The sequence below is a fragment of the Trachypithecus francoisi genome, unplaced genomic scaffold, assembly GCF_009764315.1.
Source record: "Trachypithecus francoisi isolate TF-2019V2 unplaced genomic scaffold, Tfra_2.0 Lachesis_group12, whole genome shotgun sequence".
Taxonomy (NCBI): Eukaryota; Metazoa; Chordata; class Mammalia; order Primates; family Cercopithecidae; genus Trachypithecus; species Trachypithecus francoisi.
In genome coordinates, this window is record NW_022681457.1 from 59134837 (window position 1) to 59150917 (window position 16081).

Sequence of the window (16081 nt, forward strand, 5' to 3'; positions counted from 1 at the left end):
TTGGTGTGTTTCTTTTAAGGTAATAGTTGTTTGTTGTAAACATATTAACTGTGTTGGTTCACAGAATGCCAAGCTGATGGACTGTGTATGAGGTAACTACGTAGCAAGGAAGATTTGTTTTGTTTTACTTTATAAGAACACAGTAATTGTAGTGGTCGCTGGTATTTACCTTTTTTTTTTCAGAATATATATGGTGACATAAATGACATAAATATTAGCACAAAATTGGACATATTTCGAATGGAAACTTACTATATAAAAAATGTAATTATGACAGAAATATGGCACTTAGTCATTTCTTGTTAGCCAGAGCAGGAATAGGCCATAATGTTTTGTAATTCACAGAATTAAACCTTAGGACATTGATTTTTATATAAAAACGTGCTGCTAATTTTTGTTTTAATGATCTTCACATCGACATAGTGATCTGTTCATGAGCCCTGGATGAGAACCTTTCATTGCATGAATATTCTTTCTTATGAAGACTTTGTTCTTTTATACTAGTTCAAGTATTTTGTATATATAGCTAGGTAGATCCATTAAAGCTGTTTGTTTACTAATTCCTGCTTTGCAAAAATGGCTATTTTATTGAAAATAATTTTTAGTTTTCTTTATCAAAAGTATTTTGCATTAACAGTGTTTCACTACAGGTTGCTTTCATTTAGATTTGCAAGTGAATGAAAAGTATAAACATGCCGAGACAGTACGACTTTCTTTAAGAGCTGTATGTAAATATGGTGTGAATTTATTTTCCTGTTTTAGCATTGATTTATGAACATAAAGCAATTATCTGTAGATTTTCCTAGTAAAATTTTAATATAATGTTAAATTTCTGTGAAGCTGGCATTTTATTTTTACCAACGTATAAATAAAAAAATTCAGTGTTAATGTAAGGCTTTTAATGCAAAGTGTTTTATAAAATGTATTTTTCAGTGTTTTACGTTTTTTCCGTTTTTTCTTTTTTTTAAACAATAGGTACCATTTGGCCCTTTTGCCTTCATGCCAGGAAAACTTGTCCATACTAATGAAGTCACTGTTTTACTGGGGGACAACTGGTTTGCAAAGTGCTCAGCAAAGCAGGCTGTAGGTTTAGTTGAGCACCGGAAGGAACGTAGGTACCCATTTTAAATGATGTTTCTTTGTTGTGTACGTATCCATTCACAGATTGCCAAGCTGAAGGACTGTTTCTTACCAAAACTACCTTCCATGATTTATGAATCCAGGCTATTTGTGATTCTGTTGAATTGTAGGTAGTTTGAGTAATACCAACATTTGAGAATGAGTTAGAGAATGGAGCATCTGGGTTGGAAATGTCACCTACATTGGCATGTTATCTGAAGTTACAAAGTTTCGAAGTCATTATGTGATTTTTGTAGTTAGAAGTTGGGAAGACATAAAAATTGGAGTCATTTTATACTTTATAATTTTTTTTTAGTTGCTATTATAGACTTATTTTTGCACTTAATACTTTAGTACACAGAAATAATGTGTTTTCTCCATAGTGAACTAAGAGAAATACCTATTTACGTAAGTAGACAATTCTTTAAAATGCTTTTTGGTTTGGGAAAAAAACATATTTTCATTTGATAGAGGAGACCAGGTGTGAAAAGTTGCTACCTAAAACAGCACCCTTATCCTTTTTCAGTTGTTTGATTTCTCTGCATCACTTTATTAAGGCAGCTCTTGAGTTTTATCTGTGCTGTTATCTGTAGGTGTATAGAAGCCTACATACACACACACAGCACACACTACACATTTTGCAGTTGGATGAGATAGCTTGGGTTCTAGCTTAGTTATATTTTAAAATTAGGTTCATTTTCTAATCTGTTGTTATTTCTGGAATACGTATTTAGACTGACAGTATCATATCCGCCCTACCTGCTTTTTAACCTTTCAGTTAAATGTGTATTTGAAAATAAATGTTGAGAAGATCCTTTTGTATAAATAAGGTCATACTAGACAGAAAACAGCTGAGTTTTCTAAAGCTGAACTTGATTTCACTTATACATGAGTGAGTACTAGAGAACTCATTTACTCAGTGAAATTCTGGGAACTATATTTGGAGACTCTAATTGCAAATCAACTCCTATAAGTTTATAATTGATATATATTTTGATCTTTTGTGACACTAATCAGAATCTTATTGTTAGGCCTGTATGTAATTATAAATCTTTTGGCTTTGCTGCATTATTTTTGTCATGTATATTAGTGAAAGAGAATGGGCATACTTTTTTCTTAAGGACCTTACTGAAGACGAAGCCTCTCTTTATATACTGAAGTAGCTCTGATGTTACGAAATGAATCCATAGCCTGTTGAAGTTTGTTCACGTTGATTTTCATATTTCAGTGAAAAAAATCATCGTAATTAGTTATAACTTAAAATATTAATGGGAATACTTTTACTACAATAGAATAGAGCTCTAGAGTAGAGAAACATGTTTTGTTAAAACACTTTCTGGTAGTTAAATACGGTTTTGGAAAGTGACCAAACATAGGTGACTTTTGGGATCAATATTTATCTAAAATAATTTTCAAAGTACATATTTCCTATTACAGTAAATTCTGGGCTGGGCACAGTGGCTCATGCCTGTAATCCTAGCACTTTGGGAGGCCGAGGCAGGTGGATCACCTGAGGTTAGGAGTTCAAGACCAGCCAACGTTGGGCTCAACCAACGTGGTGAAACTCTGTCTCTACAAAAATTAGCCAGGCGTGGTGGTGTGTGACTGTAGTTCCAGCTACTTGGGAGGCTGAGCTGGGAGGATCACTTGAACCTGGGAGATGGAGGTTGCAGTGAGCTGAGATTGTGCCACTGCACTTCAGCCTGGGTAACAAAGGCGAAATTCTGTGTCAAAAAAAAAAATTCTGTAAAGCGATTTTATTCACATGGTTTTATAATTTATAATAACTGAAGGAAATACTTAGGTATATTGTTGTACTTAACATTTATTAAGAAAAGGTAATCTATTTTTCTTAAGGCAGAGGAAATACAACCAGTTAAACACATAGTCATCTATATCATGGTTGACTAGGGTAATTGGAGAAGGTCTGAGTTACAACACGTGTCATGATTTGTTTAACCAGCACCACAGTCAGGACACAGAATAGGATACAAGATACTGCTCTCAGGACTCAGCTCCTATCAAAACCTCCCTCACACCGCCCCTTGGTGGTCAAACCCTATCGCTGCCTCTAAGGGTTGATGACCTCAGGTCTGTGTCTTTTGAGACTAGCTTCTTCACTTGCTGTAATGCCTCATCCACGTGGTTCTGTATATTAAAAGTGATTTCTTTTATTGCTGAGGAGTGTTCCATTACATGCATATCCATTAAATGCACGTACAACAGTTTTTCCATTCACCTTTTGAGGGACATTTGGGTGCTTCCATTTGTTGGCAGTTAGGAACAGAGCTGCTGTAAGCCTTTGTGTACAGGTTTTTGTGCGAACATACATTTTTATTGCTGTTGGTAAATACCTACAAGTGAGATTGTTAGATCATATAAGTGTATGTTCAGTTTTTAAGAGACTATCAAGCTGTTTTCCAAAGTGACTGTATGATTTACATCTCTTTCAGCAGTGTGTGAGAGTGGTAGCTTTGTGTCTTTAAACAGCCCTTGATATTCTCAGTTTAAAAAGTGTAGCCATTTGAATAGGTGTATAGTGGTTTTAATTTGTTGTTGCCTAATGATGTTGAGCATTGATTCATGCACTTATTTTATCTTTGTGTCCTCTTTTACCTGTTGAACTCTTTTGCCCATTTTTAAAAATTGGGTTATATATGCTTTTTTTTCTTTTTTGAGATGGAGTCTCACTCTGTGGCCCAGGCTGGAGTGCAATGGGGTGATCTCGGCTCACTGCAACCTCTGTCTCCCAGGTTCAAGCAATTCTCCTGCCTCAGCCTCCTGAGTAGCTGGGATTACAGGCGTGCGCCACCATGCCTGGCTATTTTTTTGTATTTTTAGTAGAGATGGGGTTTCACCATGTTGGTCAAGCTGGTCTTGAACTTCTGACCTCAGGTGATCCACCTGCCTCAGCCTCCCAGAGTGCTGGGATTACATGCGTGTGCCACCGCACCTGGCCTGGGTTGTATATTTTCTTGTTATTTTATTTCATTTTATTTTTTTAAATTGGAGTCTCGCTCTGTCGCCTAGGCTGGAGTGCAGTGGCGTGATCTCGGCTCACTGCAACCTCCGCCTCCCAGGTTCAAGCGATTCTCCTGCCCTGTGCCACCATGCCCGGCTAATTTTTGTATTTTTGGTAGAGACGGGGTTTCACCATGTTGATCAGGCTGGTCTTGAACTCCTGACCTCGTGATCCTCCCGCCTCGTGATCCACCCACCTTGGCCTCCCAAAGTGCTAGGATTACAGGCGTGAGCTCCCTACCCTGCTGCATTGTATTTTTTTTTTTTTTTTTGAGACGGAGTCTCTTGCCCAGGCTGGAGTGCAGTGGCGCGATCTCGGCTCACTGCAAGCTCCACCTCCCAGGTTCCCGCCATTCTCCTGCCTCAGCCTCCGTGTAGCTGGGACTACAGGCGCGCACCACCACGTCTGGCTAATTTTTTTGTATTTTTAGTAGAGACGGGGTTTCACCGTGTGAGCCAGGACGGTCTCGATCTCCTGACCTCGTGAGCCGCCCGCCTCGGCCTCCCAAAGTGCTGGGATTACAGGCATGAGCCACCGCGCCCAGCCTGCGTTGTATATTTTACTGTTGTTTTGAGAGATTTTTTGTTTTTTTTTTTTTAAATATATTCTGGATTTAAGCTCTTTGTTAAATAGGTGATTCGCAAGTATTTTCTCCCACTTTGCATCTTGTCTTTTCGTTCTCTTAACAGTGTCATTCCAGAGCAAAAGTTTTTAATTATGAAGTTCAGCTTTCAGTTTTTTTTAATGGATCACATGTGTAGTGTCATATCTAAGAATGCTTTACCTAACCTTAGTTCTTGAAGATTTTCTCCTATGTTTTCTTCTAAAAGTTTTATACTTTGACATTTTACAATTAGATCTAATTGATTTTAAGTTAATTTTTGTTCGAAGTGTGGGGTTTAGGTCACGATTCATTTTTCTTGCATATGGATGTCCGGTTGCTCCAATACTATGTTGAAAATACTGTTCTTTCTCCATTGAAATGACTTTGCATCTTTGTCAAAAATGAATTGGCAACAAGACCATCTTAGATACCCCACTAGGATGGTTATAATAAAAAAGACAGTAACACTTGTTGGTGAGGATGTGAAAAAATTGGAACCCTCATTCATTCCTGGTGGGAAGCCACTTTGGAGAACAGTTTGGAGTTTTTCAGCAAGTTAAACATTGTGTTTTACTGTGATCTAGCAGTTCCACACCTAGATAGTATTCTACCCAAGTGAAATAAAAACATGTCCACAAATACTTGTACATGAATGTTAAGAGCAGCACTGTTTCTGATAGCCGAAACATGATAACAACCCAAATGTCTATCAACTAATGAAGGGATAAGTGTCATACATCCGTACAGTGGAATGTTGTTTGGTAATAAAAAGACATGTGCCTTGAAAACATTAGAATAAATTAAAGGAGTCACAAAAGACCACATATTGTATGATTCCATTTACATGAAATATTCAGAATAGGCAAATTTATAAAACAGAGGAGAGTAGTGGCTGCTTAGGGCCAGGAAGATATGGGAGAGAATGGAGAGTGACTGCTAAAGAGTATAGAGATTTTTAAGGGCAATGAAAATATAAAAATGCAGATTTTGGTGGATTCTGCAACCCTGTGAATATATGAAAACCATCGAATTGTACATTTTAAATGGGTGAATTGTATGGCGTGTGAATTATAGCTTACTTAAATTGTTAAAAAAACAAATGAATGAGCCGTTTCGTATAGTTGTGTTTTTGGACCATCTATTCTGTTTCTTTATCTATGTGTCTGTCTCTTTGCTGATGCCAGTCTGTTTTGATTACGGTAGCATTATAAATGTGTTCCTTAAAGTTGGTAGTATGGGTGTTCTAATTTATTCTTTCCAAATTGTTTTGGCTGTTCTACCTCCTTTGGCTTTCCATACACATTTTAGAAACCACTCGTTTATGTTTACAAAAAGTCCTGGTGGGATTTTGATTGGAATTGTGCTAAATCATCACATTAATTTGGGGAGAATTGACCTCCTAACTATTAAATCTTCCAGTATGTAAGTACTTCCAGCCTGTAAATACAGTGTATCTCTGTATTTAGGACTTCTTTCATCAGTTTTGTCGTTTTTGAGCATATAGATCATATGTGTTTTGTTAGGTTTATATTTAAGTGTTCCATCTGTTGTGAAGCTATTGTAAATGAAGGCATTTAAAAATTTTGTTTTTCCAGTGTTCTAGTATGTAGAAATAACTCTTTTTAAAAAAGAATTAACATTGGATCCTCCCTTCATGCTGACCACATTTGTTAGTTCTCTGAACTTTTTTGGGGTAGATTCGATGGGATTTTTCTATGTAGACAATCATGCCTTTTGTAAACAGCTCCTATTTTTTTATTCCTTTCCAATGTGTATACACTTTCTTTTTCTTGCCTTATTTCCTTGGCTAGGACTTGCAGTATAGTGTGTGTGTGTGTGTGTGTGTGTGTGTGTGTGTGTGTGTGTGTGTGTGTATTTATTTATTTTTTTGGGCTTTTAAGTTTTTTTTTTTTTTGGAACAGTCTGGTCCCTGATGGAGGCCTCTACCCCTACCCCTCCCCAGTCTGGTTACAGCTCAGATTGTCGCTCGATTTTGAGCAGCTCCACCTCGAACACCAGGGTTGCACCGCCTGGAATCTTTGGGGGAGCTCCCCACCCTCCATACCCCAGCTCGGATGGCATCACCAGCTTGCGCTTTTCCGCCTCACACATCCCCAGCAGCACCTGGTCCCAGCCCTTGATGACCTGGCCTGTGCCAAGGGAGAACACAAAGGTCCGGTTCTGGGGCAGGCTGCTGTCAAACTCTGTCCCATCTTCCTGCTTCCCCATGTAGTGCATGTGCAGGACATCCCCTTTACGCGATTTGATGGGACAGTGGTCCACCCACTTCTTGACCCCAATCTGCAGCTTCCTTTTGTCCTCGGCCCCCGTCTCCATGGCCACTGCGCTCAGGCAGATGGACAGTACTGTCAGGACCCGGACCCAGCTCAGCCTCATGTCTCTCCTCGCCGCGCCCCTGCAGTATAATATTGAATAGGAGTGGTAAGAGTAGGTAGGCATCTTGGTCTTGAAACCGATCTTCTGGGGAAGACATTTGGTATTTTACTGTTAAATGTGGTGTTAGCTGTAGGTTTTTAAAAATAATTAATACTCCCTATTAGTTTAGGGAACTTTCTGCCTGCTTCTAATTTGCGGATTTTGTAAATGAAAAGATGTTGAATTTTGTCAAATGTATTTTCTGCATGTATTGATACGATCTTGTAGTTTTTCTTCTGTATCTGTTAATGTGGTGGATTATATTGATTGATTTTTCTTCCCTGGATGAACCGCATTTGGTCATGGTGTGTTATTGCTTTCATATATTACTGGATTTGATACGTTGAGCTTTTTTTGTTTAATATTGGCATGGTGCATATTTTTCCATCTCTTTTACTCTTATGCTAACTATATAATATTTAAAGTGGGTTTCTTTTTTTTTGTTTTTTTGAGACGGAGCCTTGCTCTGTTGCCCAGGCTGGAGTGCAGTGGCACAATCTTGACTCGCTGCAACCTCTACCTCCCAAGTTCAAGTGATTCTCCCACCTCAGCCTCCTGTGTAGCTGGGATTACAGGCGAGTACCACCATGCCCAGCTAATTTTTGTATATTTTGTAGAGATGGGGTTTCACCATGTTGGCCAGGCTGATCTCGAACCCTTGACCTCAAGCAGTCTGCCTACCTTGGCCTCCCAAAGTGTTAGGATTACAGGCGTGAGCCACTGCACCCGGCCTAAAGTGAGTTTCTTTTAGAGAGCATGGGCCTTTCCTTTTTAATTCATTCTGATAATTTCAGTCTTTTAATTGATATATTTAGACCATTTACATTTAATGTAATATGTTTGGATTTAGGTTTGGCATTCTCCCACTGTTTTTGTTCCTCTTGTTCCCCTTTCTTGTCCTCTTTTAGATTATTTAATATTTTTAGTATCTTATTACTCTGTTTTTGCTGAAATAGGAACTTCTTAAAATATTTTTAGTGTTACAAATTAGGGATTAATGTATTTCACATGAACTTAAAAGTTTTACTCTAAATTCTTGTGAGTTCTTTTTTAGGTTAGAGAGCAATTTTTTTTTTTTTTTTTTTTTTTTTTTTGAAGAAAAGAGTACATCTTCAGTGAGACTAAGTGAAAAGACCAGGATTTAATCAGAGGTTTCTACAGTATAGACATGTTTTTGGTAATTTTGTTTCTGCATGTCTCTGTAATCTACATTTGAATACTGGGAGAATTACTTTACCATGTATCTTTTGTTCAGAGTTATATCTGACACATTTATTTTATCTTATTTTTACTTTTGTCTTAAAAAATGCATACTTAGTCTTCATTTTTACGATAAAGTTATTTTTACTAAATGGAAGGGTGGACATGAAGGGATAAGATCATGAACCGGGGTAATGGCTCTGGGCTTAGAGAAGCGATCAGATGCAGGGAGAAGTTCTGAGCCTGATAGGACTTGGCAACTGATTGAATGTGAAGGTTGAGGGGAAGCATTGGATGAGTGGTGACCTAGAGGCAATGTTGTTAACATAATCAAGTAAGTTTGTAGATCACTGCACACTGCTTTTCCCTCTACCAGAGAGTAAAATGCACATAGGCACATTACTTAGAAGCCCTGTAATGAAAAATATCCCTTTAGTTTTGTTTAATATTGTGGTTCCCAAACTTACTTGATTTTGAGAAACTTTTAACTTGTAATGTCTGTTATCTCACAGAGCATTCTAAAGAAAATCTTGATTTAGGAATACATTTTTAGGCAGATTTCAGAAGAAAGTGGGTGATAAGACATTGTTAGCACCGAATACAGCTTTTTTTTTTTTTTTTTTTTAAAGTGATAGGAGAAGAAAGATTGTATATGAGGTACATCAGGTCATTCACAAGATGGGCTTTTTTAAAAATTATTTTTTTGGTAGGTTATGGACATGATACAAAATCTAAAGGATACTTATTAAAAAATAGCTATGCTTCCTTTTCTTGTTCTTTAACATCCAGTTTACCTCTCTGGAGGCATCACTATTATCAGTATCTTACTCATTATTGCAGGGATATTCTGTGCGTTTACAGCTATAGACTTAGGCATTCCCACTCCACCCTGTACACATCCACTCAAATTGTAGGCACACTTTTTTTTGTTTGCTTTTTGTTTTGGCAGCTTGCTGTCTTATTCTTTTCATGGCTGTATAGTATTATATTGTACCATAGTTTATTTAGCCAGTCCTTTACTCATAGGCCTTTAGATCGTCTTCCTTTTTTTTTGCTATTGAAAACAATGCTGCAGTGAATACCTCTCTCTCTCTCTCTCTCTCTCTCTCTCTCTCTGTGTGTGTGTGTGTGTATGTATGTATGTGTGTATCATTTTGTACTTGTGTATATCTGTAGGATGAATGACTAGGATTGAATTGCTGGCATGAAGTGAGATTTTTAACTTTGACAGTGCTGGCCTTAACAGACTGACTGACTACACCTTTGCCAACCCATTGTGTTTGCAAAGTTTTTTTGGAACTGATACCTTATTGTGGGCCCCCTGGCACCACTAACTAACTGTCTTTTCTTCCTTTTCCTCCCCTCCCCTCCCTTCCCTTCCCCTCGGTCACATGGTTGGTCATCAATAACCACCATCCATCTCCAGATATTTTTCATCTTCTTAAGCTAAAACTGTACCAGTTAAGTGATAACGCCCTATTTTTTCCTTCCTTTCTCTCCCCCATCCCCTGATAACCACTATTCTACTTTCTGTATGAATTCGGCTATTCTAGATACCTTACATAAGTGGAATCCTGCAGTATTTGTCCCTTTGTGTCTGGATTATTTCACTTAATGTTTTCTAGGTTCATCTATGTTGTAGCACATATCAGAATTTCCTTTTTAAGGATGAACAATGTTTTATTTTATGAATAATGTGAATTATTCTGTTTGCTATTGTAAATAATGCTGCTATGAATATAGGTATATAAATATTTATTTAGTTCCCTGCTTTAAATTATTTGGGGTATATATCTGAAAGTGGAATTGCTGGATCATATGGAAATTATATATATATATATATATATTTTTTTTTTTTTTTTGAAACAGGGTGTCACTCTGTTGCCTAGGCTGGGCGTGCGGTGGTGCAGTCTTGGCTCACTGCAGCCTCCACCTCCCAGGTTCAAGAGCCTTCCTGCCTCAGCCTCCCGAGTAGCTGGGACTACAGGTGTGTGCCACCATGCCCAGCTAATTTTTGTATTTTTAGTAGAGACAGTGTTTCACCATATTGGCCAAGTTGGTCTTGAACTCCTGACCTCAGGTGATCTATCTGCCTCAGTCTCCCAAAGTGCTGGGATTACAGGCATGAGGCACTGTGCCCGGCCCAATGTTGTGTTTTTTAAGGAACTTCTATTCTGTCTTTCACAACAGCTGTACCATTTTATATTCTCACCACCAAAATACAAGGAATCTGGTTTTCCCACATTTTTGTCAACACTTGTTACTATATTTTTAGTATATAAAATAAATATATTTTAAAGTGGCATACCATCAAGGAATGTAGTTTGAAGTGGATTTGAAGTGATACATCATTAGGGTTTTGGTTTGTATTTCTTCAGTGATTAATTATGTTGAGCATCATTTCATGTGTTTATTGGCCACATGTATATCATCTTTGGAGAAATGTCTATTCAAGTCCTTTGCCCATTTTTTATTGCAGTTGTTTGTTTTTCTTGTTGAGTTGTAGTTCTTTATATATTCTGGATATTAGTCCCTTATCAGTATTTTCTCCTGGTCTGTGGGTTGCCCTTTTACTTTCTTATATTTTTATTTTTTTGTCTTACTTAAAAAAAAAAAAAAGTAGCTGCCAGGTAGAGTGCCCTTTTACTTTCTTGATAATGTCCTTTGATGCACAAAATTTTTAAATTTTCATTGTCCAGTTAGTGTTTTTTTGTTTTTGCCTGTGCCTTTCATGTCATATTCAAGAAATTGTTGCCAAATGTCATGAAGCAGCTTCCCTCGGTTTTTTTTTTTTAAGTTTCCTAGATTTATCTCTTCATTTAGATCTTCATTTAGGTTGCTGTATCCATTTTGAGTTACATTTTATATATACTTGTAAGGTAAGGGTCCAACTTTATTCTTTTGCATGTGGTTCCAGTTTTCTGAACACAGTTTGTTGAAAAGACTGTCCTGGCCGGGCGCGGTGGCTCACACCTGTAATCCCAGCACTTTGGGAGGCCGAGACGGGCGGATCATGAGGTCAGGAGATCGAGACCATCCTGGCTAGCATGGTCCTTACCTTTTTGAATGGTTTTTACACTCTTGTCAAAAATCATTTGGTCATATATTTATGAGGTCTTATGTCTGAGCTTTGTATTCTATTTTTTGGTCCGTATGTCTGTATTTATGTTGCTACCACATTATTTTGATTAGGGTAGCTTTGTAGTAAGTTTTGAAAACAGAAAGATGAGACTTCCAACTTAGTTTTTTTTTTTTTTTTTTGTAAAGATTGTTTTGGTTATTGGGGGACTCTTGAGACTCCATGTGAAGTTTAGAATGGGCTTTTCTGTTTTTGCAAAAAAAAGACTGGATTTTACTAGGAGTTGCACTGAGTCTGTAGGTTGCCATGGATAGTATTGACATCCTAATTATTAAATGTATTCACTCCATGAACATAGGATATCTTTATTTGTGTCTTGTTTCAGCAACACTTGTAGTTTTTAGTGTACAAGTCTTGCATCTTCTTGGTTAAATTAAGAGTTTAGTCCTTTTGGTTCTAGTTGAAATGGATTGCTTGTATTTCCTTTTTAGATTGCTCATTGTTAGTGCATAGAAATGCAACTGATTTTTGTGTGTTGATTTTGCATCCTGCAACTTTGCCGGATTTTTTTTACCAAGGTGGTTTTTTTTTTTTTTTTTTTATTCTTTAGGGTTTTCTACATATTGCATATATGATTGTATCATGTGTTGGTAGTAGAGAGAACTAGACTTCTTTCTTTCCAATTTGGTGGCTTTTTATTTGTTTTTCTTGCTTAATTGCTCTAGCTAGAACTTCTGCTATGGTGATGAATAGACATGTTGATAGTGAGCTTCCTTGTCTTATTCCCAATCTTAGGGGAGAGACTTGCAATCTTTCATCATATAGTGTGATGTCAGTGTGGGGTTTTCATATATGGCCTTTATTATGTTTTGGAAGTTCCCTTCTATTTCTAGTTTATTGAGGTTTTTTTTTTTTTTTTTAAATCATGAAAGGGTGTGCATTTTATCAAAGGCTTTTTTGAATTCAGTCGAGATTACCATGTTTTTTCCTCTTCATTCTGCTAATGTAGTATATTACATTGATTTTTATGTATTGAACCCATCCTTGCATTCCAGGGCGTGGGGGAGATCATTCTTGGTCATGATGTATAGTTCTTTTAATATGCTACTGCATTTAGTTTGCCAGCATTTTGTTGAGGATTTTTATATGTATATGCATAAGAGAAATTAGCCTGTAGTTTTCTTATTTTTATCTGGCTGGCCTCACAGAATGTGTTCCCGCCCTTTTCATTTTTTTGAAGAGTTTGAGAGGATTGGTGTTAATTCTTTGAATGTTTGGTAGAATTCCTCTGTGAAACCATCTCTTCTTGGGCCTTTCTTTGTTGGGAGGTTTTTGATTACTGATTCAATATACTACTTGTTACAAGTCTATTCAGATTTCAGTTTTGGTAGTTTGTGTTTTTCTAGGAATTTGTCTATTTTATCTAAGTTACCAAACTTGTTGGCATGCAGTTGTTTGTACTGTTTCTGTATAATCCCAGTAATTTTTGTAATACTAGTTTTTATTGTTCCACTTTTGTTTGTGATTTTAGTGATTTGAGTCTTCTCTCTTTTTTTCTTAGACAATCTAGGTAAAGATTTGTCAATTTTGTTGATCTTTTTAAAAACCAACTTTTGGTTACGTTACTTTTTCTCCATTTTTAAAACATTATGTTTTGTTTATTATCCTCTAATCTTTGTTATTCCTTTCCTCTGTTAGCTTTGGGTTCAGTTTACTCTTTTTTTTTAAGTTTCTTAAAGTGTACAGTTAAGTTACTGATTTGAATTATTTCTTTCTTTTTTTTTTGATGCAGGTATTTACAGCTATAAATATCTTTCTTAGTATTGCTTTGCTGCATCCCATAAATGTTCGTTGAATTTTCATTTTTGTTGGTCTTAGGGTATTTTCTTTTTTTTCTTTTGAGACAGAGTCTCACTCACACTGTTGTCCTGGCTGGAGTGCAGTGGTGCAATATCGGCTCACTGTAACCTCCATCTCCCGGGTTCAAGGGATTCTTCTGCCTCAGCCTCCCGAGTAATTGGGACCACAGGTGTGGTCAACCATGCCTGGCTAATTTTTGTATTTTTAGTAGAGTCGGGGTTTCACCATGTTGTCCAGGAATAGTCTTGAATTCCTGGCCTCAAGCAGTCTGCCTGCCTTGGCCTCCTAACGTGCTGGGAGCCACTGTGCCCAGCGTATTTTTTAATTACGCCTATGATTTCTTCTTTGACCCATTGACAGATTGTTTTTTAAAATTTTCATGTATTTATGACTTTTTCCAGTTTTCCTTCTATTAATGATTTTTAATGTTATTGAACATTCCAATTAGAAAAATTACTTTATATGATTTCAATCCTGTTAAATTTTTTGAGACTTATTTTGTGGTCTCTCATATGACCCATCCTGGTGAATGTTCCATGTTTCCCTTAGAAAGTGTGTATTCTTCCTGTTGTTGGGTGGAGGTTTCTATATATGTCTGTTAGGTCTAATTGGTCTTTAGTAGTGTTCATGTTCTTTATTTCCTTCTGGCTGTTCTATCCTTTACTGAAAAGGGGATATTCATGTCTCCAGCTGTTATGGTGAAATGATTTCTCCCTTCAGTTCTGTACATTTTTGCTTTATACATTTGAGCTCTGTTAGGTATGTATGTATTTATAATTGTATCTTCTTGATAGATTGAACCTTTTATCAGTGTGAAATATCCTTTGTCTCTTGTGACTTTTTTTTAACTTAAAGTCTATTTTGTCTGATACTACTGTAGCTACCTTATTTCTTTTTTGGTTACTATTTGTATGGAATATCTTTTTCGTTCCTTCACTTTCAACGTATTTGTGCCCTTAGATCTACAAGTGAGTCTCTTATAGACAGTATATAGTTGGATCCTTTTTTTAAAGCAATTGATTCTGCCAATTTATGCTTTCTGATTGGGGAAGTTTAATCTGTTTACATGTGTAGTTATTACTGATGGGGGAAGGACTTAGTTTTGCTATTTTGTTATTTTCTGCATGTTTTATAGTTTTTTTGACTCATTTCTATGTTACTGCCTTCCTTTGTGTGTGTGTGTGTGTGTGTATGTGTGTTTATGGTGAATGGTTTTGATCTCCTTTTCACTTCTTTTTAAAATATTTTATAGGTATTTTCTTTGTGGTTACCATGGTGATTACATAACATATCCTAAGGTTATAAAATGTATTTTGAATTTATACCAACTTAACTTCAATCACATACAAAGGCTTTATTCCTGTTCAGCTCCTTCACTTCTTTATGTTATTTATGTCACAAGTTACATCTTTATACATTGTGTCTCCATTAATATAGATGTACAGTGATTGTATTCATTTTTCTTTATCACGTAGAAAAGAAAAAAGTGGAGTTACAAACCAAAATGACAATAATACTGATAATACTGATTGTTGCCTATGTGTTTACCTTTATCAGAGATCTGTATGAAAAACACAGCTTTGAGTTACTGTCTTTTCATTTCTACCCTAAGAGCTTCCTTTAGCATTTCTTGTATTGCAGATCTAGTGGTAAGGAATGCCCTCAACTCTTGTTTATCTGGGAATGTCTTAAATTTCCCTCATTTTTAAAAGAGTGTTGTTTTGCTAAACATAGAATTCTTGGCTGAAGTATTTTGTTTCTCTCTCAGCACTTTAAACATACGTCATCCCATAGCCTTCTGTGCTCCAGGGTTTCTGCTGAGAAATCTGATAATCTTATTGAAGATTCCTTGTTTGTGATGAGTTGTTTTTTTCTTGATGCTTTCAAGATTCTTTCTTTGTTGTTGTTCAACAGTTTGATTATAGTGTGTCTTGGTGTGGGTCTGGGTTTATCCTACTTGGATTTCGTTGAGCTTCTTGGATTTGTGGATTCATACCTTATCAAGCAATGTGTGTGCTCTTGAGTGTCTCCAATAAGGCATTTCAAAATACAAATTTATGATTTTAGTTTATGATAGATGTATATAGCTTTAAATAACCACAAACCATCTTAAGACATTATTAAAAAAAAGAGCAGCATTCACTTATCCCTTTTGGTTCACAGTTCCCATTCCTTAGATGTAATTACTTTCCGTTTCTGACGGTTTTTACTTTGTTGTTTTTATTCACGTTTTCCAGTGGTTGGCATATCCTATTTTTGTTTACTTGTTTTTTCAATTTTATGTATTACTAACTACCTGTCTACAATTTAAGAGGACCGTTTAGCATTTTTACATGTCTTCCCTGTCTCTGCTTCTCTAATCTTTTTACTATTGTTGTATCACAATTTTTGTTGTATCAGTATTCATGCTTAAATATTATGTAATTCCATTTTGTTCTTGTATGAGCTTTTAATTGAATTTAACTGCTTTTTTTGTTGCATAGTTTTCTATGTGTCTATCATTAATTCAGTCAGACACTTTTTTGGTTGTTAGAAATTTTACTGCTGGAGTCTTTCATTGTCTTGCTTCCATTTGGACTGGCTTCTATCCTGATCAAAGGAGAGCTGTTTTCCTGGTGTCTTTTTACCCTGTTTTTGCCTTTTGTTTATTTCCTGTTTTCTGTTTCCCAAAGCGCCCTTTTTTCAGGTTCTGTTTACTTTGTTGGAATATTGCTTTCAGTAACTTTTGGGAAGGTGCTCGGAGGTGCTTCTTTGAGTTTTT

The 16081-nt window shown here is 36.4% G+C and overlaps 2 protein-coding genes across 2 annotated transcripts in view; one reads left to right on the plus strand and one right to left on the minus strand.

The window, feature by feature from the left end:
• URI1 (URI1 prefoldin like chaperone) overlaps positions 1 to 16081 on the plus strand; it is a 74443-nt gene that overhangs the window by 42773 nt on the left and 15589 nt on the right. Inside the window, 1 exon segment of the mRNA XM_033225580.1 lies at positions 976 to 1111. Within this exon segment, the coding sequence (XP_033081471.1) occupies positions 976 to 1111 (136 nt within the window).
• On the minus strand, positions 6631 to 7162 carry LOC117092265 (peptidyl-prolyl cis-trans isomerase FKBP2-like). Its single transcript, XM_033225581.1, has one exon. The coding sequence runs from the start codon at positions 7140 to 7142 to the stop codon at positions 6714 to 6716; it is 429 nt and encodes a 142-aa protein (XP_033081472.1). The 5' UTR covers positions 7143 to 7162; the 3' UTR covers positions 6631 to 6713.

Excerpts from the sequence above, each read along its gene's own strand:
- LOC117092265 (XM_033225581.1), bottom strand. The coding sequence starts at position 7,142 with ATGAGGCTGAGCTGGGTCCGGGTCCTGACAGTACTGTCCATCTGCCTG.